The 25991-nt window shown below is 56.2% G+C and overlaps 2 protein-coding genes across 9 annotated transcripts in view; one reads left to right on the top strand and one right to left on the bottom strand.

The window, feature by feature from the left end:
• Positions 1 to 25991, bottom strand: part of NUP98 (nucleoporin 98 and 96 precursor) — a 304506-nt gene that overhangs the window by 102329 nt on the left and 176186 nt on the right. The window lies entirely within an intron of this gene.
• STIM1 (stromal interaction molecule 1) overlaps positions 1 to 25991 on the top strand; it is a 63185-nt gene that overhangs the window by 24119 nt on the left and 13075 nt on the right. For all 8 annotated transcript variants that reach the window (XM_061480075.1, XM_061480077.1, XM_061480076.1 and 5 more), the window contains exons 3-8: positions 3690 to 3804; positions 7880 to 7991; positions 9016 to 9131; positions 16496 to 16673; positions 21408 to 21585; positions 24793 to 24960. In XM_061480075.1, the coding sequence (XP_061336059.1) occupies positions 3690 to 3804; positions 7880 to 7991; positions 9016 to 9131; positions 16496 to 16673; positions 21408 to 21585; positions 24793 to 24960 (867 nt within the window). The remainder of the gene's footprint in view (positions 1 to 3689; positions 3805 to 7879; positions 7992 to 9015; positions 9132 to 16495; positions 16674 to 21407; positions 21586 to 24792; positions 24961 to 25991) is intronic.

Below are 25991 nucleotides of genomic sequence, written 5' to 3'. Positions count from 1 at the left end.
ACCCCTGCCATGGGCAGGGACCCCTTCCATAGAGCAGCTTGCTCCAAGCCCTGTGTCCAACCTGGCCTTGAACACTGCCAGGGATGGGGCAGCCACAGCTTCTCTGGGCACCCTGTGCCAGCGCCTCAGCACCCTCCCAGGGAAGAGCTTCTGCCTAAGAGCTCAGCTCAGTCTCCCCTGGGGCAGGTTATGTTTAATGTTCATGCACCCCTCTTTCACCGGGCAGAGCTCCCACCTTGGGAGTGGGTGTAAAGGGTGGGATTTCACCCTTGATTTCCATAAACCTTTTGGAGAACCATGCAGACAGTGACTTGGGAAGCAGTGTGCTGTGGCACAGCGCTGGTGCCGCCACAGCAGCAGGGGTGGGGAGCAGTGGCTGTGTCCCTTCAGTGTAGGATTATGTGCTTGGGATTGACTTGTTATTTGTCAATATGTGGATCTGCAACAGAACAAAGATCTTAACATAGCTCCAGAACACAATGTAAGGGAGTGATCTTGCCCCGGTGTTGAGCTGGGTTGGATGAGCTGCCTCTTGCCCAGGTGTTGAGCTGGGTTGGCTGAGCTGCCTCTTGCCCAGATGTTGAACTGGGTTGGCTGAGCTGCCTCTTGCCCAGATGTTGAGCTGGGTTGGCTGAGCTGCCTCTTGCCCAGATGTTGAACTGGGTTGGATGAGCTGCCTCTTGCCCAGGTGTTGAGCTGGGTTGGCTGAGCCGCCTCTTGCCCAGGTGTTGAGCTGGGTTGGCTGAGCTGCCTCTTGCCCAGATGTTGAGCTGGGTTGGGTGAGCTGCCTGTTGTCCAGATGTTGAGCTGGGTTGGATGAGCTGCCTCTTGCCCAGATGTTGAGCTGGGTTGGGTGAGCTGCCTGTTGTCCAGATGTTGAGCTGGGTTGGGTGAGTTGATTCTTGGCCAGATGTTGAGCTGGGTTGGATGAGTTGCCTCTTGCCCAGATGTTGAGCTGGGTTGGATGAGTTGCCTCTTGCCCAGATGTTGAGCTGGGTTTGATGAGTTGATTCTTTGCCAGATGTTGAGCTGGGTTGGATGAGTTGCCTCTTGCCCAGATGTTGAGCTGGGTTGGATGAGTTGCCTCTTGCCCAGATGTTGAGCTGGGTTGGATGAGTTGCCTCTTGCCCGGATGTTGAGCTGGTTTGGATGAGTTGCCTCTTGCCCGGATGTTGAGCTGGGTTGGATGAGTTGCCTCTTGCCCAGATGTTGAGCTGGGTTGGGTGAGTTGTCTCTTGCCCAGATGTTGAGCTGGGTTGGGTGAGTTGATTCTTGCCCAGATGTTGAGCTGGGTTGGGTGAGTTGATTCTTGCCCAGATGTTGAGCTGGGTTGGGTGAGTTGATTCTTGCCCAGATGTTGAGCTGGGTTGGGTGAGTTGCCTCTTGCCCAGATGTTGAGCTGGGTTGGGTGAGTTGCCTCTTGCTCAGATGTTGAGCTGGGTTGGGTGAGTTGATTCTTGCCCCGGTGTTGAGCTGGGTTGGATGAGTTGATTCTTGCCCCGGTGTTGAGCTGGTTTGGATGAGTTGCCTCTTGCCCAGATGTTGAGCTGGGTTGGGGGAGGTCCCTGCTAAACCACACTTCTCTGCTCTTTGCCTTTCTCTTCATCTTCTATCAGTTATTTCAATAAAAGGATGAAAAGCAGTTCCCTCTCTTGAGGATGAGGCCGAGGTCATTTTGGAGCTCGTGTTCAAGCACCTCTTGCCCAGAAGCAGATCAGGCATCAGCAGAGCCTGTGGCTCTCACAGATGTTGGTCCTGGATGCACATGCCAAAGCTCCCATCCATGGCACATGGGCTCTGCCCTGGAGCACGGGGGGGCTCCGTGGCCAGAGCGACCTCTTTACTCCCATCCTGGTTTCCTTGGTCCGTTGGGAACTTTGTGTTCACCTTTGTTAGTTTGGCCTTTTGGGAGCAGGATTTGGCTGTGTTTTGAAGACCTGACTGGGCAGAAAGGGACCGACAGAAACAAAGGGTGGTTTCAGAATGCCCTAACTGTGGGTGAATTTTCACGCAGCAGCCTCATGCTGCCCTTAACCCATCACTGCCTTTTCCTTTCTGGAAGTGGATGTTCAATGGAGTTTCAGCTGACAGCAGTGACCTCAATTAAAGCAAAGCCCTGTCCCCGGTGGGGATCTCTCCTAATTACTGCTCTATTTCTGCTCCACACCCACTCCAAAGGCAGCTCCAGCACTTCAGGGGCAACTCTGGTGGAGGCTCATCCCGAGGAGTCCTCGGGTGCTGTTGGCCTGGTTTGCTAAGGAAACGGTTTATGCTGCTGCTCCATCAGGCCCTGGCTCCTGTCAGCCTGGGCTCAGGTACATTACAGAAAGAGGACTTGGAGACAGGAGCTTGCAGAGAAGCACAGAATCCTGGAATGATTTGAGCTGAAGGGACCTTAAAGCTCCTCCAGCCCCAACCCCTGCCCCGGGCAGGGACCCCTTCCATAGAGCAGCTTGCTCCAAGCCCCTGTGTCCAACCTGGCCTTGAGCACTGCCAGGGATGGGGCAGCCACAGCTTCTCTGGGCACCCTGTGCCAGCGCCTCAGCACCCTCCCAGGGAAGAGCTTCTGCCTAAGAGCTCAGCTCAGTCTCCCCTCGGGCAGGTTCAAGCCATTCCCCCTGGCCTGGCCCTACAGGCCCTTGTCCCAAGCCCCTCTCCAGGTTCCCTGCAGCCCCTTCAGGCACTGGAGCTGCTCTCAGGTCTCCCCTTCAGGAGCCTTCTCTTCTCCAGGCTGCCCCAGCCCAGCTCTCTCAGCCTGGCTCCAGAGCAGAGCTGCTCCAGCCCTCACAGCATCTCCATGGCCTCCTCTGCCCTCGCTCCAACATATCCGAAGGGCAGATCTGTTTCTAAGGAGTCCTTGCTGTGCAGCTCATCCATGAGCTGCTCCTGGAAGGAGGCGAGGGCGCATCCTGCATCCTCCTCCCCGCCTGCTGACAGCGATGTTCCCGCACAGCAGCACCGTCCCCTCCTCCGAGTCCTTGGGGTTTGTTGTGGAGATCCTGTGCTGGAGGGAGCTGCAGGAGATCACTTTTCCCTCCTGTGCTCTGAGCTAAATATACAGAGCAGCAGCTGATCCCCTGCCCGGCGGGAGCTGGCAGCCGCCGCCTGTGCCGCTGGGTGACATTGCCACGTCCCCTCCCGGTCACGAGCTGACGGGCACCGGCTGCCCTGCAGGAGCTGGGCTGCCTGCGTTATCCCTCACCCAGGGCAGGAATGGGACCCAGGGAATGGCTTGAACCTGCCCGAGGGGAGACTGAGCTGAGCTCTTGGGCAGAAGCTCTTCCCTGGGAGGGTGCTGAGGCGCTGGCACAGGGTGCCCAAAGAAGCTGTGGCTGCCCCATCCCTGGCAGTGCTCAAGGCCAGGTTGGACACAGGGGCTTGGAGCAAGCTGCTCTATGGAAGGGGTCCCTGGATGTGGCAGGAGTTGGAGCTGGAGGAGCTTTAAGGTCCCTTCAACCCAAACCATTCCCTGATTCCATGATGAACTGAGGAAATGAAGTCATTTTGATCAGAGATTATCAGACCAGAGATGCTGCATCTCAGATGTAGCTGCGCTTTGCCATAGCAGTTATGAGCCTGTGGATGTAAGAATAAGAAAGGCAGGTGAAAGGTTATCTCTAGTTTTAAATGCTTCTCTTCTCCCTCAAAGCTGAATCAAAACCTAATCCTGCTGTTTCTTCTTCTCCTAGTTCTTGAGGGAGGACTTGAATTACCACGACCCCACAGTCAAGCACAGCACCTTCCATGGGGAGGACAAGCTCATTAGTGTGGAAGACCTCTGGAAGGCCTGGAAGACATCTGAAGGTAATAAAACCCGAAGAAGCTACTTGAAACAGCCCGTTCTACCCCCCGTGCCATGAAAGGGATGAACACCTTGGATTTCATCTAACCTTGGCAGCACTGTGTGTCCCTCCTGGGGTGTACATGCTGCTGCCTTGGCTGCCCTGTCCAGTTCTCTTCTAGCTTCCTTTTTGGGTGACATTGCATGATTGCATTGGTCTTGGTACTTCCAATCTGTTGATCCTGGCCTCTGACAATGGCCATAAAGGTATAAATTACTGTTTAGTTTCCCTGCCCTTAGAAATGTGCATTGAAATACAGTCAAACACAGTCCAATTCCAGGTTCTCCTTCAAATAGAATCATAGAATGGTTTGGGTTGGAAAGGACCTTAATATCATCCAGTTCCAACCCCCCCGCCATGGGCAGGGACACCTCACACTAAACCATGGCACCCAAGGCTCTGTCCAACCTGGCCTTGAACACTGCCAGGGATGGAGCATTCACAGCTTCCCTGGGCAACCCATTCCAGTGCCTCAGCACCCTCACAGGAAAGAATTTCCTCCTTAGATCCAATCTAAACTTCCCCTGTTTCAGTTTGAACCCATCACCCCTTGTCCTGTCACTGCAGTCCCTAATGAAGAGTCCTTCCTCAGCATCCTTGTAGCCCCCTTCAGACACTGGAAGCTGCTCTGAGGTCTCCACACAGCTTCTCTTCTCCAGGCCGAAGAGCCCCAACAACCCAAACACCCCCTTTCAGGTGGTTCTGGGGTAGCAGCATCCTTAATGTTCCGCAGAGCTGTGTGGGAGCTCCCGTGCAGATCATGGTTTCCTCAGGAGGAATTTGCTGAACCTGAAAGCTCCTTACTCTGGTGAAGAGAAGGGGGGTAAAGTCCTAAGCCTGGAAGTGGACACAGACCCATGCGATGCAGAACTGAGCCCGTGGCAGGGGCTGGGAACTGGATGATGGCAAGGTCCTTTCCATCCCCAAGCGTTCCATGATCCTCTGTTACGTGCAGGCTGTTAAGAATTGGCATTATCCATCCTGGCGCGTTCACCTGTGGAAGCTGAGTCACTGCTTGGAAACTTCCTGAAACTTCTCGATCTTGGAAGGAGCTTTAATGTTCACTGACTCTTCCCTGGCTGCTGCAGGCTGCCCCATGCGCTGAGCTCCTGCAGTGCTGGGTGTGTGCAGGCACCAGGAAGGTGTCCACGGGGGTCAGGAAAAGAATCACGGAATGGTTTGGGATGAAGGGAGCTTAGAGCTCATCCAGCTCCGACCCCTGCCACGGGCAGGGACCCCTTCCATAGAGCAGCTTGCTCCAAGCCCCTGTGTCCAACCTGGCCTTGAGCACTGCCAGGGATGGGGCAGCCACAGCTTCTCTGGGCACCCTGTGCCAGCGCCTCAGCACCCTCCCAGGGAAGAGCTTCTGCCTGATGTTTATTCCATTGTGCAGCTGCTCATGGATGGCTTTGCCTGAAGTTTGTCTGGATCTTGGCTAGGAAATGGCAGAAATCATTAAGGGATGTGGGAGAGCATCCCATGATAGTCCCCAGGTCTCTTTAATTGCTGAGCTGCTTTTGCTCTCCCTGTTGTGACACACACAGGACCTGGCATGTCTCTGGGCAGAGCTCCTGTGCCATTTTTTCCTTGTGTTTGGATTTAGTTCCTGCTCTGGTTTTGCCTCCCCGGCACTCTGCACATGCACTGATGAATTGTTACTGCTCCCAAGGGGTGGTCTCACAGGGAGCCAGTGTTGGAGTTTGAACTCAAGAACTGGTAGGATTGGGCTTGGAGAAAAGGTCTGCTCCGGATGTGGGTGCAAGAGGGCACCGGGGTCTGATGGGGCCGGGAGCCCGGGGGGGGTGGTGCCTGTTGCAGCTGGTTTCAAGCCGAGCGCTTTTCCTGCCTCCTCTTGTTGTTCCTGGGCACACACGTAAAGTGAAAAGTTCTTTCTGCCCCCTTATGCAGAAATCCAAGGTGATGCTCATGTAAAGTGTAGGACTTGACAGATGAAGCCCAGGGCTCTCCACTGGGGCGGCCGGTGGGATCCTGGCACAGGATGCAGGGCACAGGAGCTGCTCAGCTTTGCAGGAGGTGATGCTGATGCCACCAGCTTGTTTCCCAGGGATTTCTTGCCCAAAGAAAGACCTCTGGGGATGGAAGGCCAAAAAGAGGGAGAAGTTGAAGGCTTCCAAGGATCCTGGGGGCGAGGGGGGGGTGTGCAAAGCCAAGAGGTGTCTGTTGGTGTGGGGAGATGGAGGGACCTTGAGGGACAAGCCTGGAGTCACTGGCAGTGATGGGGACACCCTGGCAGGTCGGGGGGGGCAGGCAGCAGCGGTGCCCACGCTCCTTCTGTGCCGGCAGGAATCTGCATGGGGAGCTCCAGGGCCCAGCACTTCACAGAGGGCTCTGCAGAGCCTCTCTGAGTCCTGCCCCCGTGGGCACCATTCCCACCGCAGCTGGTGGCTGCTCCGGGGCAGGGACAGCCGCCGGCCGGGGCCGAGTGCCCTGGCCTCGTGCCCCGCAGCGCTCTTATCCCGCTGGGCTCCCTGCTGGCAGTGCTGCTCCCAGGGAACCGGCATCCCCCAGCCTGATCCTGCTCTGACATCGTCCTTGTGGCCACAGGAAGCTGGAGGGGGGCTTTGGGCAAGGGCCTGGAGGGACAGGGCAAGGGAATGGCTTGAACCTGCCCGAGGGGAGACTGAGCTGAGCTCTGAGGCAGAAGCTCTTCCCTGTGAGGGTGCTGAGGCGCTGGCACAGGGTGCCCAGAGAAGCTGTGGCTGCCCCATCCCTGGCAGTGTTCAAGGGCAGGCTGGACACAGGGGCTTGGAGCAAGCTGCTCTATGGAAGGGGTCCCTGCCTGGGGCAGGGGTTGGGACTGGATGGGCTTTAAGGTGCCTTCATCCCAACCCATTCCATGATGCTGTATCCACAAAGCAGGTTTCCCACGGTTCCTGGCTGAGCCACCATTAACTGTGGGGAGTTTCCCCCAGTGAGGGACTTTGCTGGCGCTGCGTTTGCCAGCGTGCATCCGTGACTCATCATGGAGATGACATCTTCTTCTTAAGCCTTGCTGCCGTTGCTCAGCGCTTGGCTCTCGCTCTGTCATCTTTCCATCAAAGGCGTTCAGCTCCCTGGAGGATGTTTCTCATGCTTGTGGGACAAGTCACCATTGACATTCAGGCTGTGCCGTGGAGCACTGAACTGCTGCAGCTCACCCTGGAGCCAGCAGGAAACGGGACTTCTCTCCTCTTGGCTGGTGGAAAGGGCACGTGAGAGAGGGACCAGCAGCATGCAGGGTGGTGACCGCCAGCACAGTGCTTGGGGCTGCTGGAGCCTGCCCCATCCCTGGCAGTGCTCAAGGCCAGGTTGGACACAGGGCTTGGAGCAAGCTGCTCTATGGAAGGGGTCCCTGCCCGTGGCAGGGGTTGGAGCTGGAGGAGCTTCAGGTCCTTTCCAACCCAACCCATTCCGTGATCCTGTGACACTGAAGGGGTGCCAGAGGCACCGCCTGTGCTCGCTCCGTTGTCTGATGGCCTCATGGCCTGGTTTATTCTTTCCTGAGCTGGAAGCACAATGTAAAACCAAGCACCATGAAGCCTTTGTTGTCAGAGGCTGCTGTGGGGAGCACACCCGTCCTTTACCTTCCCTGGTGGTGTCTCCTAAGGGTAAACGTGTTGCAGCCCATCGTGCCTTCCTGAATCTGTAGCAGCCTGTTGTGTGCAGGACGGACTCCCAGGAATGATCACACCAGCCACCATGTAGGGGCTGAGGAGCTGCAGGATTGCCTGGAGCATCCCAGGGGGATTATTTCTTGGCTAATAGTCCACAGGATTTAATACCTCGATCCAGCTCACTGCCTACTCAATAGGAATGTGTTTAAACATCAGGGCTGTCCCTGCCTGTGGCAGGGGAGTGGAACTGGGGGAGCTTTTAGGTCACTTCCAGCTGAAACCATTCCGTGGTACTGAACTCTGGTGATACGTTGCTGAAGGTGACAGGGTGAGCTGTGCAGGTGATGTTGTGCTCTTGTTGCTGGTGCGATGACTTCGGTTGCTCACTAAAAATACTAAGCTTGCTCTCTGCCTCTCCTGCAGTGTACAACTGGACCGTGGACGAGGTGGTTCAGTGGCTCATTACCTACGTGGAGCTGCCACAGTATGAAGAGACCTTCCGAAAGCTGCAGCTGAGTGGACATGCCATGCCCAGGTCAGTGCTCCCCACATTGTCCCGTGTTCCTCTGGGACAGTGCCGGGGAATAAACCAGAGCTGAGGCGGCTCGTAACATCCCCTCTGATTCCTCGGCACCATAGAGCCAAGTGGCATTCCTGCTCCCCTCCAGTTACCTTTGGATGCTTCTCCTTTGCTGTGGTCCTCTGCAGGGAGAGATTTATCCTTAGGTGAGCGTGTGTCTGCTGTGGGTGAAGGGAGAGGCTGCATTTGCTCAGAGGAGCTGTGGCTGCCCCATCCCTGGCAGTGCTCAAGGCCAGGTTGGACACAGGGGCTTGGCGCAAGCTGCTCCAGTGGAAGGGGTCCCTGCCCGTGGCAGGGGTTGGAACTTCACTTTCTGGGTGTTATCCAAGTAGCATTTACATTCCCAGTTCAAGGGCTACTGGTTATGTACCTCTGCAGCACTGGTGTGTGGTGGTGGGAATCCATGCCCCTTGATGCTCCAGCAAAGGAGACCTAAGCCTTGTGTTCCTCAAGAGAACGAGATGGCTGAAACCAAAGAGTTCAGTCCATCTCTATGGGTAAAGGTTATTGTCACTGAAAAGGGGCTCAAACTGACAGGGAAAGCAGGTTTTGAGGCAGTACATGGTGTGCCCCAACATTTCTTCCATGTGAGAAGTGTGGTTTTATGGTCTATGGAAGATGTCAGGGGCTAGCAACAGAGCTCTGGTTAAAAACAATAATATCTGGGATTGGACACCAAAAGATGAGTTTTGATGAGAAATCAGGACCTGAGTTCTCAGTGAGACACACGTGGCCTTGGGTTTTCCTTCTTTCTCCATGTAAAGCCAAAGACACTGCTGCTTATCTCTTTCATGAGAGATCCTGTGTCAGAGGTGACAGTATCTGAGTGATTTCTTTAGCTGTGACAGCCTAAGCAGGGAGCTGTCAGCTCCTGCTCCTTGCGTTTCTCCTCCCATAAGCTCCGTGTTACTAATGTTTGCTCAGTTATTGACCCAAACGGACACGTCCAACCCTACTTTCCTTTCTGACTGATCTCCAGGCTGGCAGTGAACAACGCCACCATGATGGGCAGTGTGCTGAAGATGACAGATCGAAGCCACCGGCAGAAGCTGCAGCTGAAGGCTCTGGACACGGTGCTCTTTGGGCCTCCTCTCTGTAAGTGCCAGAATTGAGAGTCCTTTGGCTGCTCCTCACGAGGCTCTGCCTCTGCTCAGGCTTGAGCAGCAAAGATAGATCTGTGGGCAGCACACTTTGCCCTGCACAGGGGACCTCATCCCTGGTGTAATCCCTCTGAAACAGGGATGGGTTTGTCCCTGGGTCTATCAGAGCAGCTCCACAGCCCAGCAGCATCCTGCCCGCTGGGCTTCTGTTTCATCTGTGCTGCTGCAGACCCGCTGTCCTGCGGGGATCTCCTGTGTCTCTAGGGTAAAACCTTCCCATGGTTCCTGTGCTTTGGTGCGGTGCAGCTGCCCAGGGCAGCGCCCTGCCTGCTCCCTGCTCCGGAGGGAAGCTGCTGCCGGGACCCGCTCCATCATCCCTGGGGCTCCTCAGTGACTCAGGCTGCCTCCAGATGGGGGAAACGGCTTTATCCTGGATGGGGAGGCATTTGGGATGGATGAGAATGAGGGACTCGGCTCCTTTGATGCTGATTGCAGGCGTCTCTTGGCATCTGGAGGCTCTCTGATGCTTATCTTGGCGCTGCTGGGGTGCTCCTTTTGCATTCGTTCTGTCTGGCTCATGTCTAGTGTCTATTAAAGGGACTTTTGTCTCTCTCCCTCTTACTCATGCCTTTGTCATGAGCTTTAGGTGCACTGGGGAGCTGAGCAGGGCCTGTTCCTGCTTGGAATCCTGCAGAAGAGATGGATTTTATGGCAGTTGTGTTGCCTGAGCACACATTGACCCCTGTGTGCTGGGGCAACAGCACAAGAGGGACATGGAGCTGGTGGAGCGAGGCCAGAGGAGGGCACGGAGCTGCTGCGAGGGCTGGAGCAGCTCTGCCCTGGAGCCAGGCTGAGAGAGCTGGGCTGGGGCAGCCAGGAGAAGAGAAGGCTCCTGAAGGGGAGACCTGAGAGCAGCTCCAGTGCCTAAAGGGGCTGCAGGAAAGCTGGAGAGGGGCTTGGGACAAGGTTCAAGGCCAGGTTGGACACAGGGGCTTGGAGCAAGCTGCTCCAGTGGAAGGGGTCCCTGCCCGTGGCAGGGGTTGGAGCTGGAGGAGCTTTAAGGTCCCTCCCAACCCAGACCAGGCTGTGAACAAGCCCAGCTCCCTCAGAGAGAAACGATGTCTTCCCCTCACTTTGTTGGGTCTGAGCCCCCTGTCCTTGCACCTTCCTTGTTTTCGGTCCGTGTTCAGGTTCCTGAGAAAAGGTGCAGTGAGGTAAATCCTGGGAAGAGTGGCTGCACGGAATGAACCCGAGGCTTGGCACGGATAGAGTTGGAACGGGGTGGTCCTGGAGGTCCCCCCTAACCCAGCTCCGCGTGGGCCCCTACGAGCGGGGAGGATGAGCAGCCCGGGCTCTGCACTCGGCCTCTCTGCTCCGGCGTTGGAAGCACGTTCCTCCAGGCACCGTTTGCTTCTGCCTTCCCCCTCGGTCACTGTGGTGTCAGTGCTGGGGCCGGGGGCTGGCAGAGAGCTGCTCCCACTGCTGCCCAGCCCCGGGGCTCCTGTGCTCTGGGGAGTTTTCGGGCAGCTCTGGGGTGCTCTGTGAGTGCTGAGTGCAGGGGATGGCTGGAGCTCGGGGGCCCTGCTCCGTGCCTGAGGAGCTCCTCGTGCCGCGCAGCTCCGGTGGCACGGGGGCAGGAACATCCCGTGCTACCCTGATGAAAGTGCTGGGTGAGGCAGTGAACGTCCTGGTTGGGGTTGCTCAGATCACGGAGCAGGAAGTTCGGGTTGTTGGAGGCTGAGCAGCTTCCGTGGGGGATTGTGGCAAGAGGAGGCAGGCTTTCAGTATCGGCTGCACTAGAGTTTGGTGCTTTTTAGGAGGTGACACCTGGTGCTTTGTGCTCGTCGTGGTTTGTCTCCAGCTCACGCTGTGGTGTGTGGTGAGAGGTTGTTTATCCAAACCTGATTCCTTAAGGAAGGCGTTGCGAAACAGCCACTTTCAGCAGCCCGGAGCAATCGGCACGGTCGGGAAGTGCTCAGTGACCTTTGAAGCAGCTCAGAGCAGTGATGGATTTAGTGCTTCTGGATGAGTTCCTGCTACAGCCCTGCTCGGGTGCTCAGTGCAGGTGGTCTCCTGCTCTGTGCTGCTGAGAGAGCGGAGCTGCTGGTGGTGGGATGTGGCTCACACGTGCAGGTTTGTTCAGCCTGGAGAAGGCTCCTTAAGGAGAGACCTGAGAGCAGCTCCAGTGCCTGAAGGGGCTGCAGGAAAGCTGGAGAGGGGCTTGGGACAAGGGATGTAGGGACAGGCCAAGGGGAATGGCTTTAACCTGCCCCAGGGGAGACTGAGCTGAGCTCTTAGGCAGAAGCTCTTCCCTGGGAGGGTGCTGAGGCGCTGGCACAGGGTGCCCAGAGAAGCTGTGGCTGCCCCATCCCTGGCAGTGCTCAAGGCCAGGTTGGACACAGGGGCTTGGAGCAAGCTGCTCTATGGAAGGGGTCCCTGCCCGTGGCAGGGGTTGGGAATGGAGGAGCTTTGAGGTCCCTTCAGCACAAACCAGGCTGGGGCTCTCCGAGTTTCATCAGGCGATTCAGCCAAGTTACTCCTGTGCTCGGGGCTGCCTTCCCTGGGAGAAGAAGCCCTCTTGGCTGAATTTAAACCGTGGCAGCTCCCCGCATGTTCCTTCCCAAGAACAGCACTTGAGTTCTGGTTATCCTGCGCTTGACGATGAAGCGTTCTAGGAAGCAGAATTTACACCCCGGCCGAGTGCTCCTTTGCGTTTCCTTATCCTCTTGTCTGGAATGGAAGCTGCTGAGGTTTGTCCAGCGCTGCGGAGCTGAGCCTGCCTGGCCCTGGGCACTGGAGGTGACGCAGCTCGAGGTGGGGCTGGCAGGGATTGCCCTGTGCTACACCTAAACCTGCCTTAGCTGAGGCCCTGTGCTGCGGGGCTGGAGCACGGCGGGAACAGCAGCCGAGGAAGCAATAAAGGAATAAAAGGCTGGAATAGGTGTGGGTGGTGGAAACCAACCCCCAGCAAGGCAGGCTGGCAGCCTCCTCGGGGCGTGAAGGCAGAGCGATTCAAAGCTGCCTATCTGCAGCAGCTTGCCAGGAGCTGCTCCTTAGGAAGAGGATGTTGTGATATTCCATCCGGGATGGAAACGGGGCCAGGGTTCATCTTGTTTATTCCTTTAGTGCGGAATTTACAAGTGAATGTTCTCCAAAAACTGCTGGAACTCGTCTGCGGCGCGTTGGGCGATGGATCCTGTGCTGGGAACGGGAGGGGAGCAGTGCTTGGATGTCAGATGAGGGCTGGAGGAGGGTCCTGTCCCTCCCCGTGCGGGGAAAGACCCCTCCCTGCAGGCAGGGGCAGGTGTGTTTTAGCTGTTGTCATAAATCCCTCAAGGAAGAGACCTCAAAGCTCCTCCACCCCCAACCCCTGCCACGGGCAGGGACCCCTTCCGTAGAGCAGCTTGCTCCAAGCCCCTGTGTTCAACCTGCCCTTGAACACTGCCAGGGATGGGGCAGCCACAGCTTCTCTGGGCACCCTGTGCCAGCGCCTCAGCACCCTCCCAGGGAAGAGCTTCTGCCTGAGAGCTCAGCTCAGTCTCCCCTCGGGCACGTTAAAGCCATTCCCCTTTCACCTGTCACCATCAGTGTCCCTGGTGAGCCTCCCCCTGCACCCATCACCCCATTCTGGCCATCCCTCACCAAGGTCATCTCCCTGTACCCAACATCTGTGTGTCCACTGGTGCCTCCCAGTACTGGCTTTGCCAGTTTGGCTCCAGGATGGGTTTCCTGGTGCTGCTGGGCTCAGGGTGCTGCATGAGGGAAGATGCTGCTGGTCTCTGGTCCAGCCCCCGTGTCCCTTCTGCTCACTGCAGAGCCCCTGGCCTGGGCTGCTGCACCTCCAGGCTGGCCGCAGGACCTGTCTGCACTGGGGGAACGCTGCCAAGTCACAGCTGAGGTGTTCCCAGAGGTTGAGGCTGGAACGGTCCCTGGTGGAGGGGAGCGGTGCTGCTGGGGCTGTGCTGGAGCAGCTTGTCCCACTGAGGAGCAGCCCCGGTGGCTTTGAGATGGTGCCAGGGTAGTTCATCTGCTTCTGGGAAGAATACAGCTCCTGGAGCAGCTCGGCGGTGTCTGGAAGGGGTCCAGGTTTGCAGGAGAGCTGATCTCAGTGAGGAGGTGGTTCCTCCTCTTGGTGTGCATCTGGGGCGCTGCAGCCTTGGTGTCAGAGCAGCACACGCAGCCCTCGCCTCCCCATGCAGTGAGTGGGGTTTTCTTCCCAAGCTGGGATCTCACTTGCTGGGATCCCACAGCTCCTATCTCTTGTTTTTAATGCTGTTAATGCATTGATCCAGGGCTGGTGGGCTGGGGAGAGCATTAAAAGGGAATGACGCATTGATAGCTTTCAGCAGGAGCTGATGTTCAATCCATAGAATTCCAGAGGTGAATGTTACAGGTATTTAAGGAACAATTTATTGTCCTAAAGGTAAAATCATGACAGAGTTCTTCATGAGCTGTGGAAGTGTTGCTGAGCCGTGATCCTTACGGAGATAAGGATGGTCTCTGCTGAAATCCTGTTCATCATTCCTGATGGATGGGAGGGGATTATTCCTTAGCTTCAGGAACTGCGGAGGCTGGGTCCCTGAAAGCTGCATGGCAGCTCCTACCCCACTCCAGGAGAACAGGAGCAGCTCCTGTGCCCAGCTGTGGCTGGAGCCCCACCAACAGTTACCTCCATCTGCTTTGCACCAGGGGCCCCAGGTCCAGCCCTGTGAGGATGTGCTGGTCCTCACTGCCCTGTGAGGATGTGCTGGTCCTCACTGCCCTGTGAGGATGTGCTGGTCCTCACTGCCCTGTGAGGATGTGCTGCTCACCACTGCCCTGTGAGGATGTGCTGGTCCTCACTGCCCTGTGAGGATGTGCTGCTCACCCCTGCCCTGTGAGGATGTGCTGCTCACCCCTGCCCTGTGAGGATGTGCTGCTCACCCCTGCCCTGTGAGGATGTGCTGCTCACCACTGCCCTGTGAGGATGCTCATCACTGCTCTGAAGTTCAGTGCAGAATAGAAGCTCCTTGGTGAGGAAAACTCCCAGCACAAACACTGCCTGAGGAGACTGGATGGAGAGCAGCCCTGAGGAGAGGGACTTGGGGTCACCATGACCTGGCAGTGGGTGCCAGAAACCTCCCATGTGCTGGGCTGTGTCCCCAGCAGTCCTTAAAGCTCCTCCAGCTCCAACCCCTGCCATGGGCAGGGACCCCTTCCATAGAGCAGCTTACTCCAAGCCCCTGTGTCCAACCTGGCCTTGAGCACTGCCAGGGATGGGGCAGCCACAGCTTCTCTGGGCACCCTGTGCCAGCGCCTCCGCACCCTCCCAGGGAAGAGCTTCTGCCTAAGAGCTCAGCTCAGTCTCCCCTCGGGCAGGTTCAAGCCATTCCCTTGGCCTGGCCCTACAGGCCCTTGTCCAAAGGGGTCTCAGGGCATGTTCATTCTATATGCAGACCATCCATCCCGCTGCATCAGTATATTCCTATACAGACAGGATACTTGGCTGGTTTTATCTGTTCCCTGTGCTGGCTCATGTCTGTTCCTCATTTCTGGCTCTCACTCAGGCAGAGCAGTTCCTACCAGGCCCAGACAGCAGCAGCTCACTTGAGTCACTCCAGGAATGGTGTTTCTGCTCATGAGGGTGGCCCTGTTAGACTCCAGCACCTTCAGGCTGATCTGACTCCCGGTGCAAAGCGACCTACAGAGAAACCAAAGCTGGGCTGTGACCAGAGGGAGCCCATGGGGTGTAGTTTGGTGCCGTAACCAGGTCAGACTCCAGCACTTCAGCACATTAAAGATCACTGCAGGCCATGGGTGTCACTGGCAATGAGCCCCATGTGATGTGTCCCTTAGGATGCAGTCAGAGGAGTCAGAGCATTCTCATCCATCATCTGCTGCTGGGGCAGAAATGACCTCAAAAGCTGTTGTTTTTATGGCATATCTCAGCTGCTCTTGGCTGAAAAATAACTCTGAGCTGGAGATCCAGTACCAGGCTTTTCCGTGGTCTCGGTTTAATGCCTTACTGCTGGGACACATCTGCTCCTCTGGCTGAGGGTCTGAGTCCAGCTTAGTGCCATCTTCTGCTCCACTGCTTTTGCAGCTGGTGTCTTCCCCTGTCCCTGTGGCTCAAGGTGATTTCTTCCTTAGGCTGAGGCTGCTCATGCCCTTCTGTGATGCTTCACCTAAAGCCTTTGAGTAGGAACGGCTCATTTTGGCCAGTTCTTTCTTTGTGTGTGTGTGTATTTGTACTCTTTATAGCTCCAGGCCATTGTGTGTGGTTTGTAACTGCACTGGTGTGGAACTCCTGCATCAGTGACGTGACAGCTTCAGGATATGAAGAGAAAATGCTGACCTAACCTGTCATCTGTGCTTGGTGATCGTGGAATCCCTGCCTGGTTTGCGATGAAGGGAGCTGAAAGCCCCTCCGGCTCCAACCCCTGCCACGGGCAGGGACCCCTTCCATAGAGCAGCTTGCTCCGAGCCCCTGTGTCCAGCCTGGCCTTGAACACTGCCAGGGATGGGGCAGCCACAATCCCTGAGCACTCTGTTCTCACAGTCCCCGCTGTTCTGCCTTTGCAAGGAAACCCCAAGTAAATCCTTCATTGGGGATGCACGAGAATGTAAAATCGTATTTCCAGCCTCTGCCCCCAAATGCTGAATTCCATCAAATCCAGCATCTTTTCTTCCCAATTCAAACACCTCAGCATCCTCCTTCAGCACCTTTTCATCTTGGCTTCCCTACGCTTTGCATAGCAGCAGTGATAACCTTTAGCTTCTGCATCTTCTGTCCTGACTGAGATTCGCAGTGGTACGGGGATGAGTTAAAGCAAACATCCATGTCCTGTATTGGCTTCACCGTGAGATTTGGGTGGACACTAAATACTGCTCTTCCTTAGCTGGGGAATCCTGGCTCTGGTTTCTTCAGCACTGAACGCACACTCGGTGCCTTCCCCTCTCTCACGTCCGTCCCTGCTGTTTGCTGACGGATGGAAAGGGGGTTCCCATGGAGCTGGAATCCTGGTGGGAGGTTCTGCAGCTTGGCCCTTTTGCACTGGGTCTGCCCCATCTCCGCAGTCACAGTCCCAGCTCCTCCATCCTTGTGCTTGGAGTTACTTGCACGGTGCCGGAGGAGCACGGTTGTCCTGGGGGTGCCTGTGTCACGTGTTGCCAGGCAGGGTATGTCTGTTGGATGTGGAACTGAACCAGTTGTCTTCTCTTTGCTTCCGCAGTCAAACGGAATCGATGTTTTCAGTATCGTCCTTCCCTCTATGGAACCTTCCCCACAGCTCCCTCTAACACCGTCTTAGGTCCCGTGTCCCGCTCTGGTGTTCATTGTCATCTTCTCTTGAATTCAGTGCTGCCTCTGGTCTCTTCCAGTGACTCGGCACAACCACCTGAAGGACTTCATGCTGGTGGTGTCCATCGTCATCGGAGTGGGTGGCTGCTGGTTTGCCTACATCCAGAATCGCTATTCGAAGGAGCACATGAAGAAGATGATGAAGGACCTGGAGGGACTCCACAGAGCAGAGCAGTCTCTCCATGACCTTCAGGAAAGGTACGTTTTGCGTGTCCACCCAGCCCGAGCATTCACCAGGCTGTCGCTTGTACCTGCAAGGTTCTTACTCCCTTAGGTTTCACAGATAATAGAATGGGTTGGGTTGGAAGGGAGCCTAAAAGCTCATCCAGTGGAAGGATGAGCCATGGGCAGTGGAAGGCTCCTGCCCCGGGCAGGGACCCCTTCCACTGGAGCAACTTGCTCCAAGCCCCTGTGTCCAACCTGGCCTTGAACCCTGCCAGGGGTGGGGCAGCCACAGCTTCTCTGGGCACCCTGTGCCAGCGCCTCAGCACCCTCCCAGGGAAGAGCTTCTGCCTAAGAGCTCAGCTCAGTCTCCCCTCGGGCAGGTTAAAGCCATTCCCCTTGGCCTGGCCCTACAGGCCCTTGTCCCAGGCCCCTCTCCAGCTTTCCTGCAGCCCCTTCAGGCACTGGAGCTGCTCTAAGGTCTCTCCTTAAGGAGCCTTCTCTTCTCCAGGCTGGACCAGCCCTGCTCTCTCAGCCTGGCTCCAGGGCAAGGAATCAAAGGGTTTATGGAGCAAAACATCCATCTGAGCAGAGGGGATGGGAGCTCCTGTTGTACTCACAGTGGTCACTTTGCTTTGAGGGCCTCCTCTATTTCAAGTAGGCACTTCCTATTCATTCACAGTTAAGTATATGGGAGCAGTGGAATTTCACACAGTGAAAGTGGTGTGGTTTCTACTCCCTGTCTGACTCATAGTGACAGTATATTGGGATCCCCACTCCCTGAAATTACAGTTTAAATCCATACCTGGAGGGGAAGAAGAGCCTCTTAAAGGTGTCACAGGAATCCTGATCATGCAGACTTTGGCATCCAGGCTGGTCAGGTTGTTTCATGCTGGCTTTTGATGGGGAAAAGGCATGCTGAATCCATAGAAGCAACAGAGGAATTGCTCATCCCCTCTTGAATCCTGTCTGCACGGTGATACCTGCCTTCAGGAGTGCTGCCTGGGAAGGATGGACAAAATACATCATTTTGGAGGATTCAGTAGGAAGCCCCATGCTGGACCCTGGGTTCTTGCCCCACTGCCCCTTTGTTTCTTGCCCTGAAGACAGGCTGAGAGAGCTGGGGAGAAAGGAGGGCTCCAGGGAGGCCTCAGAGCGGCTGCCCCAGGGCTGCAGCCTCTTCTTGCCTGTGTGCCATGAGCAGCCTTCAGGGTCTCTCTGCTCCTGAGTTTTGCTGGAAGGGCTTTTCCTTCGCGTGTGACCCCATCAGTTGGTGTCTGGGGGGGCAGACACTTGAGAGAGCACCAAGGTGAGGGTGCCAGACCGGGCACGTTCCCCGCAGGAATGCGGATACGTGACCTGCGTTCCCTTTGGCACAGGGGTAGAATACAGGCATTTCCCCTGCACCTGCCGTGGTGCCAGCTCTGCCCCACAGCTGGTTCCACAGAGCTCTCAGGAATTCCAGAGCACAGGTTGGAAGGGGCCCAGAGAGAAGGAGGTTTATTTCCCCAGGCAGCAGGAGGTGGGAATTCCTCCCCATTGTCCACCTGGAGCCGCAGGGCTGCAGGCAGGGTAGGAGGTCTGCCTGGTGTCACTGAGGAGCAGGTCCCAGCAGAGCTCCAGGCACCCTCTGCTGTGGATGCAGGGTGTGGGGAACGACCTTGGGCCCTGCTGCCGAGGGCAGAGCCATGTAAACAAGTGGATGTTCCTGGGAATCAACTAATGCTCTAAAGCCAGAGAGGAAGAAACCCAAAACCACCAACACTGGACATAGCTGAGCCTTAAGCCAGAGCAGCTTGTGTTGTTTCTGCAGGGAGGGCTTGTCCTCTGCAGAGGGCACCGAGCTGGAGCTCAGGAGGTGGGAGCTGCATCCCTGGGCATTGTGGGGCATCTTGGTGCAGGATTGAGCTCATTCTCCTCTAAAGGGGGAATACACCTTCGCTTCTTCATCCCGGACCCCCAGCGAGGTTCAGCTGTGGTCCGCAGCTGCTGTAGGAGCGGCAGAACCTCCAAACAGCATCAGTTGTTCTGAAGTTCTGCTCAGAAACTTCTTTTCCAGAGCTTGAAGGGACCTCCTGTCCTGCCTCACTGGAGCTGCGTGCTGAGCAGACCTGCAGAAGGTGTGTGGTGCCTCTCCAGTTACCTGCCAGCTGCTAGTGCTGGTGCTGATGAACAAGTCCAATGCCTCTGGAAGAGCTGGGAAGGGAGGATGGATATAAAAAGTCATTTTTTTGTTCAGAATACCTTCTGAGAACGTCCTTCACCAGTGACACTTTCCAGTCAAATGACCCATCAAGGTCAAAAAGCTCATGTCCTAGCATCCTACTGAGCATGGAAGATGGTGTGAAGATATGGATGACATCGGCTTCTTGCCCTCATTGCCCTTTGATTTCTTGCTCTGGAGCCAGGCCGAGAGAGCTGGGCTGGGTCAGCCTGGAGAAGAGAAGGCTCCTGAAGGGGAGACCTGAGAGCAGCTCCAGTGCCTGAAGGGGCTGCAGGAAAGCTGGAGAGGGGCTTGGGACAAGGGATGTAGGGACAGGCCAAGGGGAATGGCTTGAACCTGCCCGAGGGGAGACTGAGCTGAGCTCTTAGGCAGAAGCTCTTCCCTGGGAGGGTGCTGAGGCGCTGGCACAGGGTGCCCAGAGAAGCTGTGGCTGCCCCATCCCTGGCAGTGTTCGAGGCCAGGTTGGACACAGGGGCTTGGAGCAAGCTGCTCCAGTGGAACAGTCCCTGCCTATGGCAGAGCTTGGAGCTTGGAGGGGCTTTAAGGTCCCTTCAACCCAAACCAGGCTGGGATTCCATGATGATTTCATGCTTACAAGTGTAGCTCTGTGTTGTCTTGTAGAGCTCAGGGCACGTGGTGCCCCCATGGCTCAATCATCTGGGCCTGAAGGTGGCTGCACACACAGTCCGTGGTTCTGTCCATGGCCAACATGTGAACAGGGGCTCTGTGTCAGGAGAGCAGGAGGTTATAATGGAGATCACAGCGTTAGAGTGCCTTTGGGAATTAGCTGAAGGACAAAATTCCTTCCCTCTTCTGCGTCACAGGACAGGGGAATTTCTCCTTTAATGAGAGATATTTTGGTGGTTTGGGATTCGCACAGGCCTAGTATGGAAGAGCTTTAGGGCTGCTGCTCAGGGCAGAGAGCGTGGGCTTATCTGAGAACATGGAATGTCCTGGCAAGAGCCTCTTTGAATTGGGGAGAAAACACTTGAGTTTCTCAGCAGAGCTGTCCATTGGAACTGGGCCTTTTCCAGGAGGAGAGACAATGTGGTGGCAGAGAGAGCCACGCTCTTCTAACTGGCCCACGAGGAGCCTGAGGAAGAGGGGTCCTTGCTGGGGCTGTCAGGGGCTTCACTCTTGGCCCCAAAGGCAGCGATGGGTCCCTGCTGCCTGTGCATGCCCAAGAGCACACCCAAGTGATGCCCTTCACCACCAGGCTGGGTACCTTGGTGTGTGCTGCAGGGAGCAGCAGTGTTTCCCTTTTCTGGTCTGGGATGAGCAGGAGCTGCTCCGGAAGGCCCACGGTGCCCCTCTCCAGGTGGGATCTTGGTCAGGTCCAGCTCACTGAGTGCCGCTGTCCCTCTCCTCTGTCATAGGACACATCACTCTGCTGGTTTGCTTTCCAGTTTGGATGTTGATCTTGAGGGGAGATGATTTTACGAGCTTGAAATACTTATTTCTGGTGGAGACGATTCCATTGGGGGCTTTTTCTTTTCATTTTATGGATAGTTTTACATGGTCACTGGGAGAGCTGGGCTGGTCCAGCCTGGAGAAAAGGCTCCTGAAGGGGAGACCTGAGAGCAGCTCCAGTGCCTGAAGGGGCTGCAGGAAAGCTGGAGAGGGGCTTGGGACAAGGGATGTAGGGACAGGCCAAGGGGAATGGCTTGAACCTGCCCGAGGGGAGACTGAGCTGAGCTCTTAGGCAGAAGCTCTTCCCTGGGAGGGTGCTGAGGCGCTGGCACAGGGTGCCCAGAGAAGCTGTGGCTGCCCCATCCCTGGCAGTGCTCAAGGCCAGGTTGGACACAGGGGCTTGGAGCAAGCTGCTCTATGGAAGGGGTCCCTGCCCACGGCAGGGGTTGGAGCTGGGGGAGCTTTAAGCTCCCTTCCACCCAAACCAGTCTGGGATTATGATTCCATGAAAAACACCAAAACCACCCAGACATCACTGAAACCCTGAAGCATCTCCTTGTGGTTGTGGAGGTGTCTCCTGCAGAGGGCCGAAGCTTTCCAGCTTCAATGGTTGAACCTTGCTGAATGGGTACAAGGACCATGTTAGTACTTCTTGTTGCCATATATATAATTCCTACCGATTTCATTGTGTTATGAGGAAAAAGAATAACTTCCAGGCAAGATTAAGACATGTCTCTGTTTGAAGGCTCTTGCAAGGAGAACATCCCATCTGGCTGGTTAGACCGGCTGAGGCAGATCTTCCTTTTTTGATTCATTAAAGCAAAGCTCTTCAGTTTGTAAAAACACTGAAACTTGAAGTTAATTTGAGGCTTAATGGGAATCCTGGGAACACTTTGGAAAACGAAGGCAGTTCCTGCTGTGTGTTTGATAACTGAACCTGTCACTCCGGAGGTGATTTGGTTTCTCCCTGGCCGTGGGGAGCTTTCTCCTTGACGTTCCCCACAGAGACCCCTGTGATCCTAACCCAGGGTGGCTCGGCGCGGGGCTGGGGAGGTGGTGGCCGGGCAGCCCTCGCGCGGTGGCCTCCTGTGCCTGTGCCAGCGGCGCAGCCAGCGCGGGGCTCTGCTGTCCCGCAGGCTGCAGAAGGCGCAGGAGGAGCACCGCTCCGTGGAGGTGGAGAAGGTGCACCTGGAGAAGAAGCTGCAGGACGAGATCAGCATCGCCAAGCAGGAGGCTCATCGGCTGCGGGAGCTGCGCGAGGGCACCGAGAACGAGCTCAGCCGGCAGAAGTACGCGGAGCAGGAGCTGGAGCAGGTAAGGCAGCAGGAGCGGCTCCTCGCCCTGCCTCCTCCCCTGAGGAGCCCAGCGCTGCTCTGCTTCCCCTGCTCTGCCTCGTCGCTTTGCCACTGCCCTGCGTGGAGGGAGGGATCTGAGGGTGTCTTCCCCTCCCCTGCACTCTGTAACCACGCTGCTGTGCGCTGGGGTCTGGAGCAACGGGCTGCGGCCACGCAGCATCCCGTCCTGTCCCACAGCAAGGGCCTTGAGCCTGACCCGGAGCTGCACCCTCGGGTGACTTCTAACTCCCACTCCCAGCCCTGAGCTCGCTCTTTTGTATCTCTTCATGGGTTTAGCAGAGATTTGTGGTGACTTTGCTTGTGCTTAACGTGTTTTCTGGTGGATCAGAGAGGTGTGAGAGGCAGATTTGCTTCCAAGGAAAGTCAGCACTAGATGAGAATACAGCAAAGTTAGAGTTGGGATGCAGTTCTCAAATCCACTAGTTTTATGTTTAGATGAGCAGGACAAACATGTCCCCAGCTTATACATCCTAATGTAGGTCTGGAATATTGTGTCTAAGGCTGCTGCTGGGCACAATGAAACACACTGGGTCCAGAAGGATACACAGAGCATTTGTGAAATAGTTCGTTGTAGGCTCAAACCCTCAGACCTTCAGCAAAGGTTGGGGGGGGAATAATGGAAATCAAGGATGGTGCTCATGGCACCTGCAGTAACAGAGGGCAGAGAGTGAGCATCTGGGAATTCCCTTTGCCCAAAGCCACAAATCCAGTGGCTGCTTCCTGCTCCCCAGGCTCTGGCCTGACTGTAATTTATAGATCAGTTCAACCTGAGCTGGTGTGAGCTGGAATTGCGTGAGCCAAGCAAGTGCCTTGGGAATTCTGAGGCCATCAGCACATCCCCAGCCTGACCAGGTCCAGTCTTTCATTGCCACCATGGAGGATGGGGAAGAAAACACAACAGGAATTGAGGGGTTCCACTGACAGCGGAGGAAGAAGTGTCCTGGGCCATCAGGTCACCAGGAACCACGGGGCAGTGTAGCCCAGGTGTGCTCAGTCTGCACACAGAAAGTTCCCTTCCTGCTTGGAATATCAACAGCCCAGAGATCCACAGGTGCCTGGGACCAGCTTTGCTCTGGTGATCACGGAATCCTGGACTGGTTTGTGTTGAAAGGGACCTTAAGGCTCCTCCAGCTCCAACCCCAACCCCTTCCACTGGAGCAGCTTGCTCCAAGCCCCTGTGTCCATCCTGGCCTTGAGCACTGCCAGGGATGGGGCATCCTCCTAACTGCTCATCCAGCCTCCCCCCCGAGTCCCTGAGCCCCGTTTCAGGACACACAGCAGGACGTCCATACTCACACAAACAGAAATCCAGGCACTTTGGTTTGGGCCGCTAAAGAGGGGTGTGCAGCCTTCCTCTCGTAGCGCCGGGCCCTCGTACCCAGTCTGCTCCTCACCATCCCACCTCCCCTCCTCTTACGTTTGGTGAGACACCCGGGAGCAGGGGTGACTCAACTGCTCTGTTGTTTCTTAGAGGCCTGCGGGAGGGATGCATTGCCAGGGTGAGTATTGGTTTTACCCAGCTGACCCACACTGTGTGCCTATAACATGATCACCGTCCCAGCGAGCTGTAGACCACCACCAGCATTAACCAGTCACTCCCACTGACCAGAAACCTCATCCCATTTAAAACATTGTTGGGTCCAGCGAATATTAAACCGAGACCCCCTTTTGCAGCAGATGGTTCTTAGCACTAAAGTGATACTGGGGGGGCTGGGAGCTCCTGCTGGAGCCGGGGGGATGAGCTGGAGCTGCAGTGTGTTTCTGGGATGGGACTCTCCCATAGAGGGTTGTTCGAACCGATCCTCTCCTCACTAGCTCATCCTCCCCCAGACCATGACCCCAGCCAGGGCGGCAGCCCCAGAGATCATTCCTTGCCCTAGAAAGTGTTCTGATCAAAGTGGGATCTTGGGAATCTTCACAGGAGAATGTGGCCTCACAAAGTAACTCCTGCCTGCGTTGGTTCCCTGCAGAACCAAGGGGGTTGTTTTGGCCACTGCTCCTTGGCTGTTCTGCACCACTGCCCTTCTCCACCAGTGCCCAGAAACATTCCTGACAAGGTCTGAGCACTCCTCTGCCCCACGTCCCTCGTGTCCCATTTTCTCATTCTCCATATTCCTAAATGCCGGATGCGTGTGGATCGTGGTCACTTCTGCCTGAGGTAGGAGCGGCGCTGCTGGTGTCAGAGGGATAGAAGCAGACCTGCCTGGGGTCAGACATTCTGTGCCAGTGATTCAGGCCATGTTGTGCTCAGCAGGACCACATCACACCTAAGGGATATAAGCAGTTGACCTCTCCTGTGTGGTGCCTCCTTGCTCCTTCTTGATGGAGCTTGCAAATGTCCTCCAGGATCCATCCAGAATGGGACTTCACAGGATCTGTGCGTAAGCCGGTACCTGTGGCTCCCTGGAAATTACACCTGCAGGGCTTGTGTCAGGCTGCTGAAGTCTCTCTGCTTCTATGCAATGGCAGAGAAGTGTTAGTGCTGGGCGCTAGCACTGAATGCTCTGTGTGAGGTTTGGGTCTCTCAGACTTGCTGGTCACCAGCTTCTGGTTTTGTAATGGCTCCTTTCTGCAAGATGCAGGAAGTGTGTGGAGGAGGCTGAGCTGGGATGGAGGAGAGTAACACAAACATGGAAGGGGTTGGAGGGGACCTTAAAGCTCCTCCATTCCCAACCCCTGCCCCGGGCAGGGACCCCTTCCATAGAGCAGCTTGCTCCAAGCCCCTGTGTCCAACCTGGCCTTGAGCGCTGCCAGGGATGGGGCAGCCACAGCTTCTCTGGGCACCCTGTGCCAGCGCCTCAGCACCCTCCCAGGGAAGAGCTTCTGCCTAAGAGCTCAGCTCAGTCTCCCCTCGGGCAGGTTCAAGCCATTCCCCTTGGCCTGGCCCTACAGGCCCTTGTCCCAAGCCCCTCTCCAGGTTCCCTGCAGCCCCGTCAGGTACCAGGAGGCTGTTGCCTGTCGATGGCCGCGCTGCCGCGCTCCCTCTCCCTTGCCCACCACCTCTCCAAGCAACTTCTGCTCCTGTGCTGAGCGAGATGAGCCCCGCAGAGCCTTCCCCTTTCTGTCGTTGTCTGACAGGGGCTGGGCTGGCCGCGGGCGCCGGGGGTGATGCTGCCGGGGCTGGGGTGCCCTCCGCTGCTGCAGTGCAGGGCTGCTTGTCCCGCAGGTCCGCATGGCGCTCAAGAACGCCGAGAAGGAGCTGGAGTCGCACTGCAGCTGGGCTGCGCCCGAGGCCCTGCAGAAGTGGCTGCAGCTGACGCACGAGGTGGAGGTCCAGTACTACAACATCAAGAAGCAGAACGCCGAGAAGCAGCTGCTGGTGGCCAAGGAAGGGGTGAGAACATCCCCGTCCACAGCGGGGTTGGGAGTGCAGCTGGCACAGTTGGCTGCTCTGCACCTTCTTCATTGCCGTTTTAATCATAGAATCCCAGAGTGGTTTGGGTTGGAAGGGACCTTAAGGGCACCCAGTTCCAACCCCCTGCCGTGGGCAGGGATGCCCCACACTAGACCGTGTCGTCCAGCCTGGCCTTGAGCACTGCCAGGATGGTGCTGAGCCACGGCCTGGCCAGGGCATGCCCGTGACCTGCGTTACCACGTCCTCAGTGTGCTGCAGCCCAGGGAAGGTGCAGAAACGGGATCTCTGCCCGTGTGACAGCCCTGTGGGTCGTTAGTAAGCAGAAGGGTTTGCACCTATTAAGCATAATCCCTGCTTTCGGTCATTTACGTGCCCAGGCAGCACCATGTTGAACATGGATATGATCTGTGGAGATGAATCATTTCTGCTTTCCCAGCTGGTTCAAATGTGCTGTGGCAACCAGAAAGCTCCGAGGTGCAGGGCTGCTGTTGTAACACGTTTGTGTCTGTGGACACACACAGCAGCCGGAGCTGGCAGAGTGTAAAACCCCTTCCTTGGTTCGTTCTTCTCACAACCACACTAACTTTTCAGTGCTTTTCCCTCTGCTGTCCCAGTTCTCCTGTCCATGTCCTTGGTCTGTCTGAGTTTCAGGATAAGGCCACTAGATCTGTGAAGCTAAATCCCACTCCGCTTTGATTTCACACCCCTTTAAAGGGGAGACTTTTCCACAAAGGGGAAGAAAACCAACCTCAAACTAAAAACTGCTTCCCCAAAGCAACAGCCCCAGGGCATTAACTGTGTTTGGTAGTTTGGTCCTGGGAAAGCCAGAACAAGCTTCATCAGAGCCCTTCGCTGGAGGAACTGAACTGAGTGTTGGGAAATCGGGAGAAGGAGCAGGAGCCCCCAGCTGCTTCCTGGCTGCTGCAATCCCTCACCGGCTGCGGGAGGAGGGATAACATCCCTCGGTGAACCACAATTCACACTATTCACACGTGTGCAGACAGCTGCGG

This window comes from Pezoporus flaviventris, unplaced genomic scaffold (assembly GCF_033815535.1).
Source record: "Pezoporus flaviventris isolate CSIRO_AGI_PZ_B2104156 unplaced genomic scaffold, CSIRO_AGI_Pfla_v1 ptg000168l, whole genome shotgun sequence".
NCBI lineage: Eukaryota > Metazoa > Chordata > Aves > Psittaciformes > Psittacidae > Pezoporus > Pezoporus flaviventris.
The sequence above is the reverse complement of the archived record's forward strand: the minus strand, read 5'-3'. Positions and strand labels throughout refer to the sequence as shown.